Here is a 20514-nt window from a genome sequence, read left to right on the forward strand (position 1 = left end):
GAGGTAAAACACCACGTTTTGTGATCTTCATCGGGGGCAACCGCAGTGAGGCCATTTTTGGGGCAAAGATCGGCTCCGGATCCTCTTTGTCAACGCTGCGGTTCCACAGTTTATTAGCATGAGAGCCCGGACCAGGCTGGACCACATGATCCATGTTAGTCACAGCTGCAGAGGGAATAAAAACATCTCATCAACACGTCGGAGTTACGGAGATTTGTGACCCAACAAAAGCTACAAAAACATCATCTGTGTGTGTCTGTGATGAAAATGTTGAACATTAAAAGGTCCAGTGTGTAGGATTTAGAGGGTTATTTTGGCAGATTTGGAATATAATAAAATAATGTTTTCTTTTGTGTTTAATCACCTGAAAATAAGATTACTCGTGTTTCTGATACCTAAGAGTGAGCCGTTTATATCTACATAGGGAGCAGGTCCTCACCCACAGAGTCCACCATGTTTCTACAGTAGCCCAGAATGGACAAACCAAACACTGGATCTAGATAGAGCCTTTTGTGTTTTCACATCAGCCACCTCCACGACGGAAAAACAGTGTTTTTTTGATGGTTTTAATCACCTGGGGATGCAGAAAACTGTAGATTCATGACTAAAACTGTGTGTGAAATGCAGAAATATGCATACGCAGTCTTATGTTTATAAAGCTGTACTTACACATAATTCTGTATTAGAAACCTCAGTCATTGTAGCGCTGGACTATCAGTGATTCACTCTGGTGGAAATTGACTTTACAAAGTGCTTCACACATTAAATTTGAAAAAAAGGAAACAAACTAACAGGGAAATAAATGTAAAAAAAAAAAATGTAAAAAATAAATAAATAAATAAATTAAACTTCAATTTATTTATTTATAATTGCACCTTTGATTGACATTTTACAGAATCTCATCAAACCTTGCAAAAACAGCCCAAAATAGGCAAACATCTGAAAAACGATGCTATCCGTCACACAACTTACTTCGAATCTGCTCTTTAGCTTTCTCAGCCAACACAGTGTGTTTGTCAGTTTGTGTCTGAAAGGTGTACCCGAGGTTTTTGTGCATACATATTGTTTATGCGTCCGGCCCCAGCTCCATTTGTTTAGAGCGGAGAAGACCTCTGCGGATAATTCGGCTCAGGTGAAAAACCTCCTGAACAATGAACACTGAAGGAATTCTAACCGGGACGAGTTTCAGCTGGTTGAAACCTGCACTCCTCACCACATGATGCCCTTAAATCCCCTTAAATCTTACACACTGGATCTTAAAAATAAAATTCTACATTCCTTGTTAATTGGTGTGAATAAAAGAATATTAATGATATAAAAAACCTTTAATTGATTCGCAGCCATACACAATATAGAGACATGCAGAAGTGTAAAAAAAGAACATCTTGATCTTACAGTAATGAGGTTGGATCGGTTCTTCGCTCTCCTCCGCGCTCAGCTGCTTGGTGATCTTGCGTTTGAAGCAGGCACAGCCAAACATGCACTCGGGTCGACGGCAGTGGAGGGGACCTCTGTTCGGATGCTGCAGACTGGAGCACACGCAGCCCAGAGTGCAGAACGCCTGACCGCATTCAGGCTGTGCGCACTTATGCTTCGGATACTGGGCTTTTTTCAACGAATGGTTGGGCGCCATCTGATTACAAGGAAAGGAGAGTCGTCAAAACGGTTTCAAATATGTGTGATTTTTCTCCATGTGATGTGTCCATTTGTGTGCATATATTAGCCAAACACAGTGGTCAATATGTCCTACTCATCAGGGATTATATGCTTTTCTGTTGATTCAATACTTTAAGACACCTGGATGCATATTCAGTATTTATTGCAATTTGATACGATGTCTTTTTGGTTACTTTTTAAATTGTATTTATCTATTTAAAAGGGACCATGTACAGTTTAAAACATAAATGTTCCCATTTGATGATATAGCTTAGAGCTTATTTCCGTCTGCAGTCCATCGGCAGATCAGAACAAAGACACAGCACAAGAACATAATTATATAAAAATGTACAAAGTAAAAAATTAAAAGCCCACACAAGACAAACATGATAGCGCATTATATAACGTGATACATAAAAGACAAAAAACAATACAATGTAAAACGCCACAAAAAAGCACACAATAAAAAACTACACATAAAAGCTACTTTACTTACTTACTAAAATCCACAATAAAATTACTTTTTGAAGTAAACTTAAGCTTTTATACTTAACTGTCCCTGTAATGTTTTCTAGCATTGATTTATTTGTGGTTTCTGCCATATTATCAACAGTGACTGCCACTAGATGATTTGGATTTAATTAATTTTTATTGCAGAAATCAAAGCAAAACTGTTTTTAGTTTCTGGGTCATTTGTAGTTTGGTTTTAAGAGGGGAAAAAATAATTTGTATTTTTAGGCCATATAACCCAGTCTTAATTTCAGCCATTAAAATCAATCAAAAAAATGTAAAAAATAAAATAAATAAATTTTAGAAAAATATAAATAAAAATAAATAATACTACTACTAATAATAAAAATAATAAATAAAACAGCAATACATTTTTTACGCTACAAAAGCAAGATTTACTTTCAGAGTTAAATGTAACAAAATGACATCAGCACTGTTGCAGCCACATCATTAATATGAAATGACACTTAAACCTGAGCCCTGTGAGCGTGCACCTGCACAGCGAGCTGCTCACCTGTTTAGTCAGAACCACAGATAGAGCCACGGCCAGTCTGTCCGCGGTCAGCTGAGTTGGGTTCAGGCCCTCGTTCAGAGCTCCAGTCTCCATCTGGTACAGTTTGAGCTGGAACTTGGAGAGGCCCGTGGGTCTGTGTGACGCCCCCTGACTCTGCCCGAAGCTCACTGCCGGTCTCTGGCTGAGCGCTGAGTGAAATGTCGGTACTCTGAAGAGACGGGATAAACTGAGCAGGTAAGTGTGGTCCATTTTATCTTAAAAATGTTTATCATGTGCTTCTTTTTAAGACAATGGCAGAATCAAGAATATGTTTACAAGAAAAACAGAAAAAATGGCTACTCTCACCAAATAAAATGGAGCTCTCCAAAAGCTCACTTTTGTTTATTTGTTTTGTTTTTTTAATCGATATTGCAACATTCATATTGGAAGTATATTCGTGACAACATGTATGACTATATGTGCTCACATGATTGGAGCATTAAGACCACAAAAAAGATACAAGCTGCTGAAGGGTGAATGTTTTTCCAGAATTAAATACATCTGATAGCAAGGAAATAAATACCACAATAAAAAACTGCATTTTTCAAATCCACACAGCTGGAAACAGCTGTGAAACTGTAAACGGGGTTTAAGGTAACAAAGGACAAATGCAGATGATTCATAGAAATCTAACCGCATAAAAAGGCGGTCACATACAGGTCATCGGCCAAGAAACATCATTTTAACATTTAACGCTGAGGCTGACTGAGTCGAGAAATTTTAACTCAAACTGGGTTCGCTGAAAAAAAAACTACCTTAAACTTTTTTTCTGTTAAGTTGATAGAAGGTAGATTTATTGGTCATATTTTAAACAAAGTTTAAAAAATGAAAGCACAATTATCCTTGATCCTGCTACATCTTTTATTGTTAATAGATTAGATTAGCAATTCTTTTGTTTGTGGTAAAACTATTAATAATTCTGAAGGTGCAAGCTTCTTTAATGTGCTGCTTTTCTTGTCTTACATCACAGTAAACAGAAAATCTTTGTTGTTTGGACAAAAAAGCAATGTAAAGATGTTCCTTTAGGCTGGAAAATTTCACCTCAGGACATAACCATGGGCTTTTTTTTCATATTTCATACGTCAAACTATTAATCAATAATGAAAATAATCAAAAGGTGCGGCCTTAAACAGAACTAAATAAATACATTTTAAAAAACTAAATAAGAGCAAAAAACACAAAAATGTGGAAAAAAAAAAAAAGGACAAACAAACACATCTTTACCTCTGTGCTCCTGGTTGTGTGTCTGGAGCTGCAGAGTGAAGCGGGCTGGTCAGAGGAGGAGTCGGTGACATCAGAGCAGAGTAGAGGAGGGGTTTGTGGGAGAGGGGGCAGGGTCTCTTGCCCCCCACGGAGAATTTGGAAGCAGCTTTTCGACGCTTGAGGACGCTGTCCAGGGTCTTGATGTAGCTGGAGCTTTTCGCAGGCAGCTGGTAGGCCACCGAGTCCTCAGAGTTTGTGGAGAACGCAGCAGCGCGCTCACTGATGTTCTGAGCTTCGCTTTCCAAGTATTCGTCCAACATGTTGCTGCAGAAGGCAGATAGGTTTTTCTGTGATCCTTCAAGAGAAGAAAAAACAAAGATTCTTTAATTTGTCAATGTGGAAAAATAAATCAGACACAAGTGCACTCAGCTGGATCCACTCTTTAATTAGAGCGGCGATACTTATTCTTATTTCCCATTACATGATAAAAGGGACGCCGCAGCTACAACAAGACGGGCGAAACTCACCGTCACAGTTAGACGGAGACGTTTCTTTGCGTCTTATGAACTTGTTTCTCCATCCCTTTATTTTTGTCATGTCACTCGTCTTTCCTGTTCGGGAAATGAAGGACAATCCCTCGTCTGTGAAGGAAACAAACTGAATGAGCCTTCAGTTAAGAGCCACCGCACAGTCGAACTCAAAGGTTCACAGCACTGGTTTAAGTGGAAAAACCAACGTTTATTTTAGCTTACAGTATGTTCACTGACAGAAATAAAAATCTGGAAAATGCAGACCAGCTGTCCACTCGAGAACAAGATTTGGATCGCTGTTAACAACTTTGGAAACCTGCATTTTGGTGGGAAAAGGGTATCAGAGTGACTTCATTCACCGATGGCCTCCACTGTTGATTCAACACGCTGCATCGGCCGAAAAAAGCCAACAAGGGCCAACAATGAGGGTTGCACTGCGACATCGAGGGCCGGTGCCATCGCCCAACCGACAGACGGCTGTCTGTTAATATCGCCCCAAGTAAAAATGTACCTTTTTGTCGTCTTTTTACCATAACTATCATTGTATGCATGTGGTTGTTTATCACCGTAATACCTTCTGTTTTTCTGTTTCTTGACTAAAAGCCTTACCAGCGACTGGAGTTGAAAATGAGCAATGGCTGTAATCTGTATACGTGAAACATCAGTTAGTGCAGCTTGTTGATAACAGGCTGAAGCCACTGTTTATTTGCATTGTCCAAATGAAATGAAATAAAATAAAATAGTCTTTGCAAGGTCTCCTGCTCCTGTTGGCCCTTGTCAGCTTTTATCTCCAGCCAGTTCAGCATGTTGGAGCCTGCTGGTGAATGAAATCACTCTGATTGGCTGTTCAGCTCAGCCAAAGTGAGGAAAGTAAAAAAAACCTTGTTATAAGAGGGTAAGATTGTTTTTCTTTAGCTTTTGAGCTCTTCCCTGCTGGTTTCTGTGATCATTCACTAGCGCATGATAAATATGTTTTGTTCTTTAAACGTTGCGTTGTGTTTTTCATGTGCTAAATTACTAACTAACATAGGCCGTATTCTTAAACTAACGACCTCTTTTTCAGCCTCTCCTCGTTTCCTGCATCTCGAGATCATACGAGCCTCTAATCTGACCTGACTGACAAACTGCAGATGAGGCTTCAGGAAGAGGTAATTATCACTCAGCCTTTTTGTAATTTATCCTACTAAATACATTAGACTACCTTGGAAATGTGCTGTCTAAATTTAGAGAGAGATAATTCTAATGTGAGAGAAAGAGAGCAAAAAACATCACATCTTCAATGCTGAAATACTGAATATTATTTCACAGGTCCCTGACGCTTTTGTCCATGGATAAATGTCCCACTAAGGTTATTTGCTAATTTTCTTATTGTAAAAATATTGTCAAAATTACTAATTACTGACTCTCAGAAATTACTGAGAAATCATTTCATTTGGAGCCTAAACAGAGCTCATTAAATGCTCCCGGACCAGAATTTGCCTTCAATTAACTGTGAAAAATCAGCTTACCACAAGGAGACAGAGCCGTAGTATCGCCTTGCTCTGGTAGGTTTAGTGGAGGTAACGGCAGATCAACCCCCAAATACCGCAGGTCGATGGACTGGTTTGGGTCCAGGGAGCTCAACTTTAAGCCCACTAGAAAAAAAAAGATTCTTCATTACTTTGAATGAATGAATCTTTATTTTGAACATGTAAAAATAATTAAAAAACAGCAAAACAAAATAAATAAAAGCAAATAAGCCTTACAGCTAAGTGCAACGAACAAAAACAAAAAGATGAATAAGAAGGTCCGAAAAAAACCTACACATCAATCTCAATAAACAAATGACTTAAACCTAATTATTACAATTATCACATGTTCAAAAAGCAGGAATTACGCATTTATTCCTCCCCATAACGACTTTGTAAAGCCTCCTGAACTGTGATGTTTACGTGTGTTTGCAGGGACTCACCCTCCTGCAGCACCGGATGGATGACCTGTCTGTGTTTGAGGGCCCTCAGGTCCTGCAGCAGCAGAGCCTCAAAGCGAGCGATCTTCTCCTCATCAGTCTCTGGAATCACGTCCACTGAAACACCGCAGAGAGGATTCAGAGGATCATGAGCATGACATTTGATTTATTCATCTATTTATGAATTCTTCGTTCACCGTGGAGGCACATAAGAAATACAAAGTTTTTTGGGGTTTTCTTTCGGGGTGTGTAACTGACACACAAATCATCATTTTGGGGGTGAAGTGTCCCTTTAAGACACGCTAACATTCACTGCATTAGTGACTGACGTCATTTAAATGACAGATCTTCACACTGCTAACCTTTTTCCTTCAGCTGCATCGGTGTCGTTAGGGAAACCGGAGACACGGATGGTGGGCTGCTGGTTGGCTGGTCCCTGGCGTGAACCTCCAGAGCTTCCTGTCATGCAGCAGAAAATTAAAGCTTAAACATTTGAAAGAACTTTTGCTATTGTGCACCCGAAATCATTCTGCAACAACAAACTTCATCACAGGAATGCAGAGAAACCACATCTTAACTAATGGAAACAAATCCTTTGGAGACATGAGATCATTTTAGCAGTAGATTGCAGTGTTTTACCTTTGAGGTAAATGACACAAACAGCAGGCCCTCCACATCATCCAGCTCTGGTTGCATAGCGACAGTCACTGACGGGCTGTGGATGACCGTGGGGGAGGCAGCTGCAGCTTTCCACGCACTTCTCCGCGAATTCCCCCAACGCCTGTTGATCCTCTTCCTCCTCTTGTAGAACCCGGGTGATGAAGCCGGGGTAGATTTTGAGGAGGTGGGAGTCATGGATGTTGCTTTAGGTACTCTTCCTCGCTGCACCTTTGCGGTAATACTGAGGAAGTTGTTTTTTTCCTGTGGTTCCACAAGTGGACGTTTTTGGACAAGCACAAGCTCACCGAGAGCATGCCGGCCTCGACAGGGGACATACGGATCATCCTTGTTGGAGGAGGACGACATTATGGGCTTCAGGACCAATCTGGTCACTTGCTCCTTTGGGACAGACGCAGGGACGGTGGGAGTCTTCGTGCTGTAAGACAGGAAAAATAAGAGCACTGTTTATAATCAATAAACAAAAAAGTGAACGCCACATATGTACTCCTCACTACAAATGCCTGCAGTGCGACAAGTTGTTGGCTGTGAATTCAGTGCTTTTTTTGTTTGTTTATTTGTTTTCAGAGCGCCCCGAGTTGAAAAATGTGGGTAAAAATGCTGCACTCGTAACTGTCACTTTCACATTAAGTCCCAGTGGAGGAAGGACAAATATCTCAAAGACAACCCGTCACATCAGACTTGTACATGTGCTGAACAATGAAAACGATGGAGGAGAAATATGTTAATATACTGTAATATACATATAATGTTTCCTCTATGAAACCTCACAGACCGGCGGGTCCGTGCTCTCTCCTTACTTCACTCTTCCCCTTATCCAAAGCAGGTACTCTACCTGTGCCGACGTGTTAACTTTCACGGATATTCCGTATCATAGCAACCAGATGCAACCATAGCGTCTCAGCTGAAACAAACGCAGCGGTTTAAAAGTGCTCTCAAACGCTCCCCGCTGGGCGTTTTCTGAGGAGCCCCTTGAGTTTTCAGATATGAAAAAAATGCTTTGGTGGACACGGCCCCTAATTTCTAACTTTTCTAGGCTATTAAAATAACAAACTGGAATTTTTAGTGGTGTTCCCCTTTGAAGCTTCAGGGTTTTAGTTATTTCTTGTCTTATTTCTACGTTTTTTTGGATGGTATAATATCGCGTATGTTTATTTTCTTTTGCAAGTGTAAAGTGTTGATTTACCGCAGTTGATTTTTTTTTTTCTGTAAGTTGTGTATTATTAGTGGCCTTCACCCACCGACTACAGATGAAAATTAGATTTTATCTATATCTGGTATAATACATATAACGTGTACTGTCCCTGATAAATAAACAATTGAAAAAAAAGAATACCTTTCAGACAGGATTATTCATTATCTTGCAAAGGCAGTTTATGACTAAGCTGTTATTTTGGGTTGCATTAGATTTTATATTTTTAGCATCTTTATCTATTAAAGCAGTCCCTGGGTGCATGTTAGGGTTACAAATTGTAAGCGCTTTCCTCAATCACTTAAATTAACAATATATTAATTGGTATTTGAAAAAAACATGAAAGATTTGTTTATTTCAAACAATACTAAAAGTGTTTTTTTCCTGAATCAAAGCTTACAGTAAAATATTGCATTTATTTTTACAGCATTTCATAGCCAATCGATTATTAAATTTCACATGTTCAATTAAATTCTTACCGACTGATTAATTGATCATTGATTAATTATCATCCCTAGTACATATCAGTGTGTTGCATATAGAACAAATACGCTAAATATATTAGAAAACTCACCTCTGATCCACAACCTCCTCCTTCTCGGTTTCACTGGATTCAGCGAGTTTTACGATAGAGGGCTGAGCGTCGGTCGACGCCACAGGTTGAACGCCTGGAGCGATCCGCTTCAGACGCGGGTTGTTCCCGTCCTCTCTGAAGCCTTTTGCAAACGGATTATGATTAATTTTCAGCTGAGTGATACGAAAGTTCTGATAAGTCGTCACGGCCATGAATTCGGTTTGTGGAAAAGTGAAGGTTATGCACTCTGGTCCCATAACGACAGGCTGGTCAGGTGTGGGTACCACCCCATCCGGTTCAGGTATCACGTGTAGTCTAGGAATGTAGCGATGCATGGAGTACAGTGTTATATGACCGTCCTGGTCTTGGAAATTATTGGTCAGTTTGAGTTTGTAGAAGGACACCAAGCAACCCATCCAGTCCGAGCCTCGGCAGGGGGAGTAGTGGTGGGAAAACGCCCGGATCAGACCCTGCGACTGGTGTTCTGCTCGTCCACTGGCCTCCCATTTGGTTGTGCTCCAGCGGTACCTGTACTGGTCCGATGGGACGATGGAAAGGACCAGACTGTACTGCCGCTCAGGATCTAGGCCAGACAGGCGGTAACGGCAGTACGGGAACATGCGGCGCCCCTGTTTAGTGAGAATCATCTCAGTTCCACAGCTGCTAAACTGCTTCCACACATTGTTATTCTCCAGAGTGACGCTGACACCTTTGAAGGTCAACACAGCGGGAAAGTCTTTTTCCGGGTCTGTACCACTAAACGTTTTCGACGATAACGCGGACAACGACGGTGATGATTCTGATATGTTGACGATGCTTGGCGGCGTGCATGTTAGGGAGTCTGATGCTGATGCCATGTGTGAGGTAGCTGGGCTTGTGTCAACACTCCCTTCAAAGGCAGTCGGTGACGTCGCAGCAGGCTTGGCGGGGCTGGCTTCAGCAGGAGAAGAGAGAGCAGAGCTGCAGTCATTGCTGGCCACGGAGACGGCTTTTTTCTCTGTCTCGTTCGGGAAGTTTGGTCTCGTAGTGGTTGGTTCAGGAGGAGTCGAGGAAGGGACGGAGGCAGGAGGAACTGAGGAGGGGATGTTGGTCGAGCTCCCCTCCACATCCTCCAGAGCGTGGGAGTCCTCCATTGATGCGAGTTCAGAGTCTGTGGCAGGCATCACCAGCGGCTGTCCCACTTCATTTGATACCTGTCAGAAAGTGAGATAATAATACTGTTATTTACATATCACAGCAAGGGTGCAATATGCAGCTCAGAGCTAATTATCCAAATATAAATCAGACCCCTCCAGGATGACACAATCGCAATGTTTAATGCAAATTCACAAAATTACTGTTCAAGACAATTTCTTGATGCATAAAAGCAGGAATACACTAGGCAGGATGTCATTAACCCTCAGGTTGCACAAGTGGAAATTGTAAATATAAAATATGCCTAATAGAAACACAACAATTTAAAAAAAACATTCATCACAAAAAAGCTTAAGTGCTTGCATGAGTTAGCATTTCAGGCAATTTTAAAAAGCCATATTGTGCGAAACTATCAAATCCCAGAAATCCCTCATATGTGGCCGCTCCATGTATAAGAGGCTTGCCTTTCCATTATCACTCGCATAACACGCCTACGTCGCTTTCAGTTGGAAATCATGACAGCTCCCATGGTGGCTGCAACAGGAATAAACCTGCTAAAGTTTTGAACCTCCATCACCATGCTTTTTGGAATTTTATTGTGAGATGAAATATAATATCACTAATGCAATTCGGTCTCGTCAGCATTTCAAATATATCGCTTACGTTTTGCACAAATCTGCCTATTGTTTTGCATATGTAAGGATGAGGCAGCACACAAACGACATCATATCATTAGCTGCTTTTACACTGCCTGTTCAAGGCGGGAATATGGCACCATATTGCCACCTCGCCGTTCTGTATATAACATCCAATCATGGAAAAGTAGGACAGAGCGGTCTTGCCTCTGAGCCGGAAACGACGAAGTGACAGAGAAGAAACAAGGTCACCAAAGAACGTTGCAACATGTATCGCAAAAAAATGTGAAATCAGGCATTTTTGGCTGCAGACATTTTTTGCAGAGACTAGATATTACACAAAAGCCAGAAGCTGTATTGCATTAAGCTGCTGTGAGCTGTAAATTCACCAATTCTATGCAAAAGACAGTCAATAATGCCACCAGTCCTGCCAAAAATAACAATAACCAACAATCCTGCTTAGTATGCCTTTAGCTGAAGTAGTTACAGGACATCCAACAAATAGCCCATAAATCCAAAATGTGCAGTTCTACTTTTATGTGGTTCAAAACAACTCCTATTTAATGAAAAATGTAGCCATGAGCTCACATTGCAATATTAATTTGACCATTTAGAGTCTTGGCAAGGACACTTCATAGAGAAACTAGCATCAGTGGTGTTGCAACAATGACAGCTCCGTGATAAACTGGCTGCTGATAAACAAGATCTAAACTTAATTGCAACGTGTGAAATCAGATGAAGATGTTAGATCACTATAGTCATTATGAAGCATTGTTTTCATATCATACAAAATTAAATGATATTCAATCGTTGGTTTCTCGTGTTGCTGGTCATGTGAATGTTTTGTGAGCCACCGTGCACCCAGACCAAATTTCAAGATATCTGATCTGCATGAATCATACAACAGCTCACTGTGTCCAACAGGAATTACAATAAGAATCAAACCATTGCAACACACCAGAGAACATTTTGACAAAAAACAATAAGCTTCAATTATCAATTATTTGCAGCCATGAACCACATGTGGTCCTTTGATGAGCTGGTGACTTGCTTCACTGTTTTAATGGGATCATTTTTTGACCAGCTCTCTATCATAACAATCAAAACAACAAAAACTCCCACATGAGATCTGTGCAAGTATTTTACGTGTTTAAACAAAATCCTTAGTGTGGCTGCTAACTACAGGTGAACGACGCAAAAACATAAAGGGCCCTATGTAGAACCAGTGTTTGGTTTGTCCATTCTAGGCTACTGTAGAAACATGGCGATCTCCATAAACGTGGACCCACTCCTTTGTAGATATAAACATCTCACTCTAAGGTAATAAAAACACAACAATTCTTATTTTCAGGTGATTATACACTGAAGAAAAGATACTTATTAAATTATATTCCATTTCCACATATATCCTCTGAATCCCACACATTGCACATTTAAAGATGTGTAAAAGATACACACATATATATATATATACTGTACATATACATATGTATCTATACAATTATATGTGTTTGTGTATGTATATGTACACGTACTGTACATATACAAATGTAGCTATACAATTATATGTGTTTGTGTGTATATATGACATGCAAAATAATATAAAAATCCTGCTTTGTAACTGAGCTTATAACCTCACATTAACAAGATAATTTGTTGTGGGATGTGCACTAATTTGCAAAAACAGACTATAGAATAAAAACATGTAAAATAAAATCTCAAAACCACAAACTGAGGAGGGAAAGTACTGAAAAAAAAAGAATTAAATTAAAAACACCAAAACAACCATGTATTCGGCCTATATGTATATCAAAAACCATCAAATACTTAATATTATAAATACTTATTAAAAATGCATAAAAGGGTTTTTTTTTTTAGTCTAATATATAATTTCTCTCAACAGTGTGATAAAAGTGGACTTTGTCTTGTTGAAGTGAGCTGTGAGACCTCTTCGCTGTGACTGACCAATAGTCTGCCTGATCTCACAGCAGAGGACATGGCTGACATGCTCGGACAGGCCTTGATTTTACGTTTAAGACGTTAAAAAACGGACAATTCGTTAAACGTTTGCAGCCCTAATAAAATCACCGCCGTCGACGACATTAAACAAGCTAACGTGTTTTCCTGTTGTCCTGCCCTCTCTGGGTCAATTCACCAACACTCACACCAACACACAGATGCTGTAAAGGTGTTAACCGATCAAACGCGCGCATCAAATGAATTATTACCGGCACGTTTACCGCAAAAACTCCCAGCTGAGCTCCGCGTGAGTATTTTACGTGTTGAAATACAAAAAAAAAGCACGCGGAGAATTTAAGTTGTTTGCTCTTTCTTCCTCGCGCACCGCAGGGAGGAAGGCCGCCCGCTCCTCCACTCACAGAGTTGGAAAAGTTGCAGGTTTCAGCAACGCCTCACCTTTCGGTTGAATCCCTCGTGCGCTACCGGGGCGACATGATGACACCGTCCCCGGTGAAACTCCAACTGTTGCGCGTCGTCGTCGCCGTTAAAAGGGGCCTCGGTGAATCCCTCGAACATAAACACAAACTGGCAAATGGAGGCCGAGAGCCACGCCACTGAGCTCGCATCGACCGACCCGAGCGTGCACGCTCAGCGAAGCCAAAGCGCATGCACAGTATCACCCCCCTTCAATGGCGCGTGATTCCCGGGCCGCGAGAGAAGCGGGAGTCCAGCAGCCATCCCCGGATTTTTTTTTTTTCCTCTCTCTCTCTCTCTCGCTTGTTCCCACCTCGAGCTCAGCCTCGCGCGCGCCGGTCCCGGTGAGGACAACAACTCTCAGCAAGTTTGCGCGAGCGTCTTTCGACGGTGCAATTCATACATACCGGAGACTTTGTCCTCCTTCCTGTGACTTCTTCTACCTTTTTTCTCCGATCACATTTCCATTCTCACACACTCACACACACACACACATACATACATACACACACACACTCGTCTGTCCCCCCTCGCACTTACACACACATACACACATATCCGTGCTCTCGGAATGTGACGTCACGCGCTCGAGACCTCCAGTAGCCAATGCGCACGCTCCCTGCAGGACTTCACCGGCCAGTTGTTTCATCATGGTGTCGGGGGTCCGGGTATTTGACCCAAAAAGACCCCCGATAAATGACCAAAAAAAAAAAAAAAAGTTATTTTATACAAGGAGACAATAAACACAATTTCCATGTTTACACGCCTCGCGACTATGTTTCAAAATTTACCTGCACGGCTTAAGTCAATTAACATTCACCTTTTTCTACAACTGTTGAAGGACGCCGCACAACATCCGGACTGCCTTTGTTTTTGTGATAAAATGGCGGCTAACGCGAATTATAGCTAATAAACACAGCTTAATCTAACTGGATATTTTCCAAATAAATAAACAACCGAGAGAAACCCAACATGTCGCAAAGACATATAGCTGTAAATTTAATTTTGTGGACTCAACTTGTCCAAAAAATGAACACCATATGAGCAAAATTATGACTTATGGGCCACTACAGCCTCATATTCTGAATAAACTAAAGGAAAATGACTCACTTTTCAAGCTGTTTTAAATGCATTAATGGATAAATTTGACTGAGAAACTGTCATTATTATTGTTTTAACTAAAAATGACAACCGCAGTGGGCGGAAGCTGGCTCTAATGTCCATCTCAGTGTGAGTCAATGGCGAGGACAGAAGGGTGGGGGGGGGCTGTAGCCAATATGGCTGGGCGCTGCAAGTTAAAATATTTAAACATATAACCCATTAAATAAATGTGGCGTGCATGCATTGCAGCTGTCACGTTTGGTTGTAGACATGGGGTTAACCCCTAATTAAAGTTTAAGGTGATTAAGTTAAATATGGTCCATTATCTGAGTGGTTTGTGTGTTTTTGTTTGTGTTATAAAACACAACAAACAGCACGTCTTTTCCTGCAAAGACTTGGCAACAACATCGGTTTGTAATTCAGCCACCACGCGCAGAAAGACTGAATTTAAAGAAGAAGAGTATGATGAGTATGATGATGAAGAGTAATGTGTTATTTAAGCAGCAGGGCGGGGTTTAACCAGCACGAGGAAGTGGGAAAGACGCTGCCATGAACCCATCTTTTGTGCTCCACGTGGGGATCTCGTGGCGATAAGCTGCAGCCTGTCCCCGTGCAACCTGCGCACTTATGCCTCCACAAATTATAGACGACACACAGCCTATATATTAATTTGGTAGTGAGGGATAATCATTAAAAGGCTGTTAAATGCAGCTTCCACGATTCCCAGTAAATAAGTAATCACTCTGCTCTAAGCAGCACCTCCAATAATAAAAACTCTAATCTTGAAATAATAGCCATAGTATTTTTTAAATTTATTTATCTAGCTCAAGAAATGTTTTCTAAAGAGCAGGCAAATTATTGTCCATATATTTAATGTTAAACTTCAATATTAGACTTTAAATGTTTTCTGAAAAGATGAACAGAAAAAATCAACAAGCAGAGGTGTCATTTTTGAAAATCTAAATTAATGCAACTTTATACACACACACACACACACACACACACACACACATATATATATATACATACATATTCAAGCCACTTTGGGTTGATGCTCTGATCTTGTGATACTGCATAAATACGGACATTTATTTTATTCTTGAATTACAGTGTTGGAATGGTCTCTTTTAAAATGTAATAGTTACTTATAAAAATAAATATAGTCCTAGAAAATAATATAAACACAAAATGATAATAATAATGTAAAACTGACTTAAGTAATCTAACTATTATAACTGCTTAATCTAAGTAGGCTAATTTAACTTATCACACCTGACTACTATTTATTATTTTTTTAGGCTACCAAATGTTTTGACTGGGAGAAAAGCTGAAACGTGTGGAAAGAGACAGAAGACATTCTTGCACTGAATTTATTATTAATTTATTTATATTTATTCTACATATAAGCTTAACCTTAACAAATAAGTAACCCCAATGTAATCACCAGTATTTTGATTAGTAACTGTAATTTAATTGCATTTTTTCTTGCAAAGCTTTCAGAGTAGCCTCCCCAAAACTGTGAACTATTTTAAATATGTGCAGAAAATATGAAGAGTCCAGTGTAAGAACTCTTTAATAAGTGCATCTTTGGTATTGAACTCCTGTAACAAACAATGCAGTGGGCGCTGACAGCTACCAAATTGTGATGTCACTAATGTAAAATCAGCAGTGGCAGCACAGACAAAGAATAGTTCACAGACTCTGTATGGCCTTTGTGAGCTTCTGTCACAACTGTCAAACCGAATTTAAAATTACCACAAACGGCATAATATTTAGTCTATCATCACAGGTTTAAAACTTAATAATGGACTGCTTTTGAGTTGAGACTGTGTACACTGTGTGTAGTTTTAAAGTGATCCATATTTTTTTAGGATTATATCTAAGGCTCATATTAACTCTTTGTTACCTGGCGGGGGCGTCCTGTTTTCTTAACCTGTATTCAGACTTCTTTTATGTGCATTTAAAACCAGTGAAATCAGTTGTAATTGGTTTGATTTCTTTTGAGTACATGCCTAAAAAGGCCAAAAGCAACTTAACAAGAGATATCCCAAACATTTCAATGAATTAAGAAAAGGTGAAGAAAGCGTCCTGAAAATAAATTTGAGAAAAAAGAAAGAGATGAAGAATTAGAAGAATTATTATTATTATTATTATCTTTTTTGGAGTATTTTTACCTTGGTGTGTTTGTTTGTTTGATTTACATTTATTTATTTACTACTTTGACCTGTTTTCTTTTCTCTTATTTTTAGGTAAATTTGAGAAAATAACCTGTAACTTCTTCCTATGGTTTTGAAAGAAATTTAAGTAATTTTAGTCAAGTTTAAAAGGGTTAAAAGATGTTAAGACAGAGAGAAATAATGAGCAAGTCTCCTCAGTGTGCCAGAGACACTCGTACCTCAGGGTGTTAATGACTGTACAGTGTTTTCACATAATTTGGGTCTGTGAGGTTCATGTTACTTGCTATAGAAAGTCGCATTCAAGAGAGTAAATATCAACCTCCAATCTGATAAATCTGACTGAACTGGTCACAATCACACTCAGCGCACCACCATGACTAACATGTGACTCATGTATAATAACTTTAACTGGAGCCGCTGAGTTTTTTTCAGCGATGTAAAAAAGCCTAACCACAAGAGTTATCCTGCTTTTGACTCAATACGTGTATTAAAATTGTACATTTTCTCACAAATTTACAGTAACATCTGCACCAAGAGGACAAACTTTTCACATAAAGGAATTGGATGTTCGCTCGCATAACACGGCGTATCTATAGAGATACATAAAGCAGCTGTATTTACATTCCAGTGAGAGAGCAGTGGAGGATAAAGAGGAGACTGGGTCAAGTTATCACTGTTTGTATGACACAGTGTCAAAAGCACAGACACTTCTTCACTCAGTGTTTTGAACTGTAAACTCGGGTCATGTTGGTTTATACAGTGTCTGTGCACATGGAGCTCATATGCATGTTCAAATACAGCCGTTATTGCATTAATAATAAGGCAGCGTGTGAGCTGTGTTTGCATGTATTAGAGATAAGCACGTTTTTTGGTGTTTATTTTGGGTTGCACCTCACCCAAGGGCGTCAATTTGTGTTAAAAATGTGCAGGGGATATAAAGGTTCAGATGAAAAAAGAAGAATTTAAGTGGATTTCAACAAATGTAATTTCAGGCAATGTGATGGTTGGGATCAAAATGAGGCCTGATAATTTAAAGAAATTGCATAACAATGCAGCACAGAGGCAAAGCTTGGGTGCCACAAAGAGCGTTTGTTTCATTTAAACCGCTGACCCAGGAAATTATGAGCGTCAAACACTTTTTTTCTGCATTTTGGTGAATTTTATGCACAAATTTAATGTCTTTATTTGTGTAAAAGAACACACAACATTCAGATGATCATTTGAAATCTAAAAATATGATGGAATATAATGCAGGAGGGCTTTTAGGAAAAGTGCTTGCAATTATTTATTCTCACATAGATCAACTTTTCTCATTTAATGGTATTCACATAGTCCAGATAAATCGTTGTCAAATTGATCTCATTTGTTTGCAATAATCAGTCAGAACATTTTGCACAAGTTATTCCTTGAAAAAGTGATGGAGACGAAATCTGCCATATCATGCTGTCTTCAGCGTCCTCAGTATAAACGACAGCTATGACAGCAGCGCGTTTGCTCTCCCTCCTGCACCTGCCAGGCTGTTAGAGAGCATCTCTGGGAGTCAAAACATTTAGTTTTTCAGCTGAAGAACAGCAGTCAATGATTTTGTCATTCAAAGAAGGCACTTGTTATTAGGCTGGATTTAACCATTTTTTTCATGTATACAACTTTGGGAGTAAAATTACTTTTGAAAAGAAAAAAAGGACAAACAAAATGTGTACTGTAATGTGTAATGTGTAACATTTGAATTTTCAAATTAGATTTAAATGGTGATCTAAAACTGTTACCTGTTAACTAATGAAAGGTAAAAAAAAAGGTTTGACCAACTAGAAATTTCTAAAAATGTCATCAAGCAAATCATAATCATAAGGCTTTTAGATATGTTGCACTTTATGCAGTTTTACTTTTGCACAGCCATACTTAGGCACTGAAATAAAAGATTTTGAACAGTCTTAGAGTTCGAACTCATAGAGCAACAAACATTGAAAAATGTAGCATTATTTTTGCCACAACAATGTTCAGGTATCAAAAAACACAGTTTTAGACTTTATTACAAACTTGTGACTGTTAAAATGAAGCCATTGTCCCCAGGTGAGGACATAATTTATTCCAAAACTTCTTACTGTTCAAAGACAATGCTATTTTTTTATATACTTATCAGGTCCTAATCATCCCAAACAGCTACGAGAAATAAAAAATGCATACCAAACAAAAAGCTCAGGTCTCTGAAGGTTACACCAAACTTAGAGGCAATTTCAAAAACACATCTGATTTGAAGAAAAACTTTATGACTTCTTCATGAAGTTCTTGAGCGAGAACAGGTTATTCCCGATCCCGTACACATACGGACTGATGGACGTGTAGGAAGTTGAGATGAAGAACTCAGTTTCAGCCCAATAAGGGAAGTCAGCCGGGCTAACAGTCAGCTGGAAGACCAGGTAGAGAGTCCAGTCCACCTGGAACAACGCCATAGCTGCCAGCACAGCTATGGTGCTTCGCTGGATCCTCAGACGTTTGCTCTTCCCGCCCGACTGACTCCCTCCGCTCACGCTCACCACCGGTGTCACCGTCTTCCTCTGGCTCAGCAGCACGCTGATGATGAGGCAGCTGGTGACCGTGACGATGACGAGAGGCAGCAGGTTGCACACCAGGATGAACAGGTATTTGTAAATGAGGTTGAGTAGGGGGCAGTCATTTCCACCACACTGGAAGAAGTCCGGAGGGCAGCTGCTGCTGCTGTTTCCTGTGCTGTTCCCTGCAGGGCTTTGAGAGTTCACGGCAAAAACTGGGAGACTCAGAAGCGTGGCGAGCATCACGCAAACCCCGCTCACCATCCAGGCTGAGCGGATGCTGTCCAGGTAGATCGGGAGGTTGACCCTCTTGCTGGCGTCTCTGAGCTTCTGCTGGCGGAAGATGCTGATGAGGACGGTGAAAAGGATGCTGCCGATTTCACCGAACATGGTCAGGAACTTGAGTGAGCGACACAACCAGGCGTCGATGATGATGGAGGAAGGCTGGAGGATGATGATATCGTAGATGTTCACGATGAGAATTTCCTCCAAGTTGGCTGTGGCAATTCCCAAGAGAAACAACTCGAAGGATTTGACTCGAGAGAGCTTAGCCTGAAGGATGACGAGGATGAGGAAAAGATTACCCACAAGTCCGATGCATGAAATTATAACTCTTAAGCTCAGGAGGTTGACAGAGAAATCAATCATTATTGAAAGTATATCAAGTCTTGCCACAGGAGCAGATATGACTTTCCAGCATGGAGCCAAGTTGTGTTTCACTGACCAGACACCCTCGTTATCGAGTTCTCAAAGGTGGCACGAATCCAGATCAGTGATTGGCTCATTACGGAGAGAGGGAAAACAAGAGGATGCTGGAAACATCGAAGGCTGGGAGTCATTAAAGTTTTACCTCTGAGCTTTTCAAAGCTTCATCTTGAGACCAGCGCAGAGTCTGATTTAAAGCAGTGACATGTTTTTCCACTGGCTGACATCACCAAATGCAATTCCTGCAAGAGCTCATTTACATCCTTTGACACTTGTTCTCCGCCTCATTTTTGTCATTTCAGGGTTTAATTGGCATGCAATGTTTTGGCTTACAATACACTGCTGTGACAAAAAAAAAAAAAAAAAAAAAAATCAACTCGATGACATATTTTTTAAACATTTCCCCCATTTGTAAGCAGTTAGCATGAGTAATGTTTATCCAATTAGAGGTGCAACATTGTTTTCAGAGGATTTGTCAAAGTCCTTTTAACCTCCTCAGGAAATGAAAAGACGTATAATTATGATACTGCAGGCAGAAAAAAATGTTGGCATTGTATTTTTCTGCAAACCGCAGTTTTAATGCATTTCACATGTAAGTATTATATCAACATTTCTGTAACAGTATAATAGTATATGAGCTGCTTTTTTTATCAGGAAGTGGAGGGGATAGAGGATGGCGTGATAGGTGAGACTAGTAATTTCAGGATCTACTCCAGTCTGTTTTCCCAGTGGCTTATTATGTTATGAAAGCAAAGTGTGTGTGAAATTATGGAGGTTTTATTATGTACAACCTTTTTTTGTTGTAGAAAACCCTTCTCACAAGTGTTGGGAATCAGAAAGTGAAAAAAATAAACATTGTAATTATTGTAGTTCAAAAAATGGACAACACTCAAAAATAGTCCCATCATTTTTTGTTTTGCAGTTATTTGTCTGTCC

The 20514-nt window shown here is 39.9% G+C and overlaps 2 protein-coding genes across 2 annotated transcripts; both read right to left on the reverse strand.

Annotated features, from left to right (window-relative positions):
- Window position 1: 1 nt before the first annotated feature.
- Window positions 2-13183, reverse strand: LOC121955818 (MAX gene-associated protein-like; the record flags this gene model as incomplete). Its single annotated transcript, XM_042503904.1, has 11 exons — window positions 13029-13183; window positions 8845-10037; window positions 7040-7496; window positions 6763-6859; window positions 6404-6517; window positions 5961-6086; window positions 4450-4563; window positions 3944-4277; window positions 2681-2888; window positions 1396-1633; window positions 2-165 (listed from the first exon to the last, which is right to left on the reverse strand). Coding segments are annotated over exons 1-11 (3165 nt in total), but the record flags the coding sequence as incomplete, so codon positions are not given.
- A 5405-nt stretch (window positions 13184-18588) lies between these two features.
- LOC121955819 (gonadotropin-releasing hormone receptor) lies at window positions 18589-19521 on the reverse strand. Its single transcript, XM_042503905.1, has one exon. The coding sequence runs from the start codon at window positions 19519-19521 to the stop codon at window positions 18589-18591; it is 933 nt and encodes a 310-aa protein (XP_042359839.1).
- Window positions 19522-20514: the final 993 nt, after the last annotated feature.

Source organism: Plectropomus leopardus, chromosome 16, assembly GCF_008729295.1.
Source record: "Plectropomus leopardus isolate mb chromosome 16, YSFRI_Pleo_2.0, whole genome shotgun sequence".
Lineage (NCBI taxonomy): Eukaryota > Metazoa > Chordata > Actinopteri > Perciformes > Serranidae > Plectropomus > Plectropomus leopardus.

Bases quoted from the DNA above. Each gene is read 5' to 3' on its own strand.
- LOC121955819 (XM_042503905.1), bottom strand. From the start codon at position 19,521: ATGATTGATTTCTCTGTCAACCTCCTGAGCTTAAGAGTTATAATTTCA.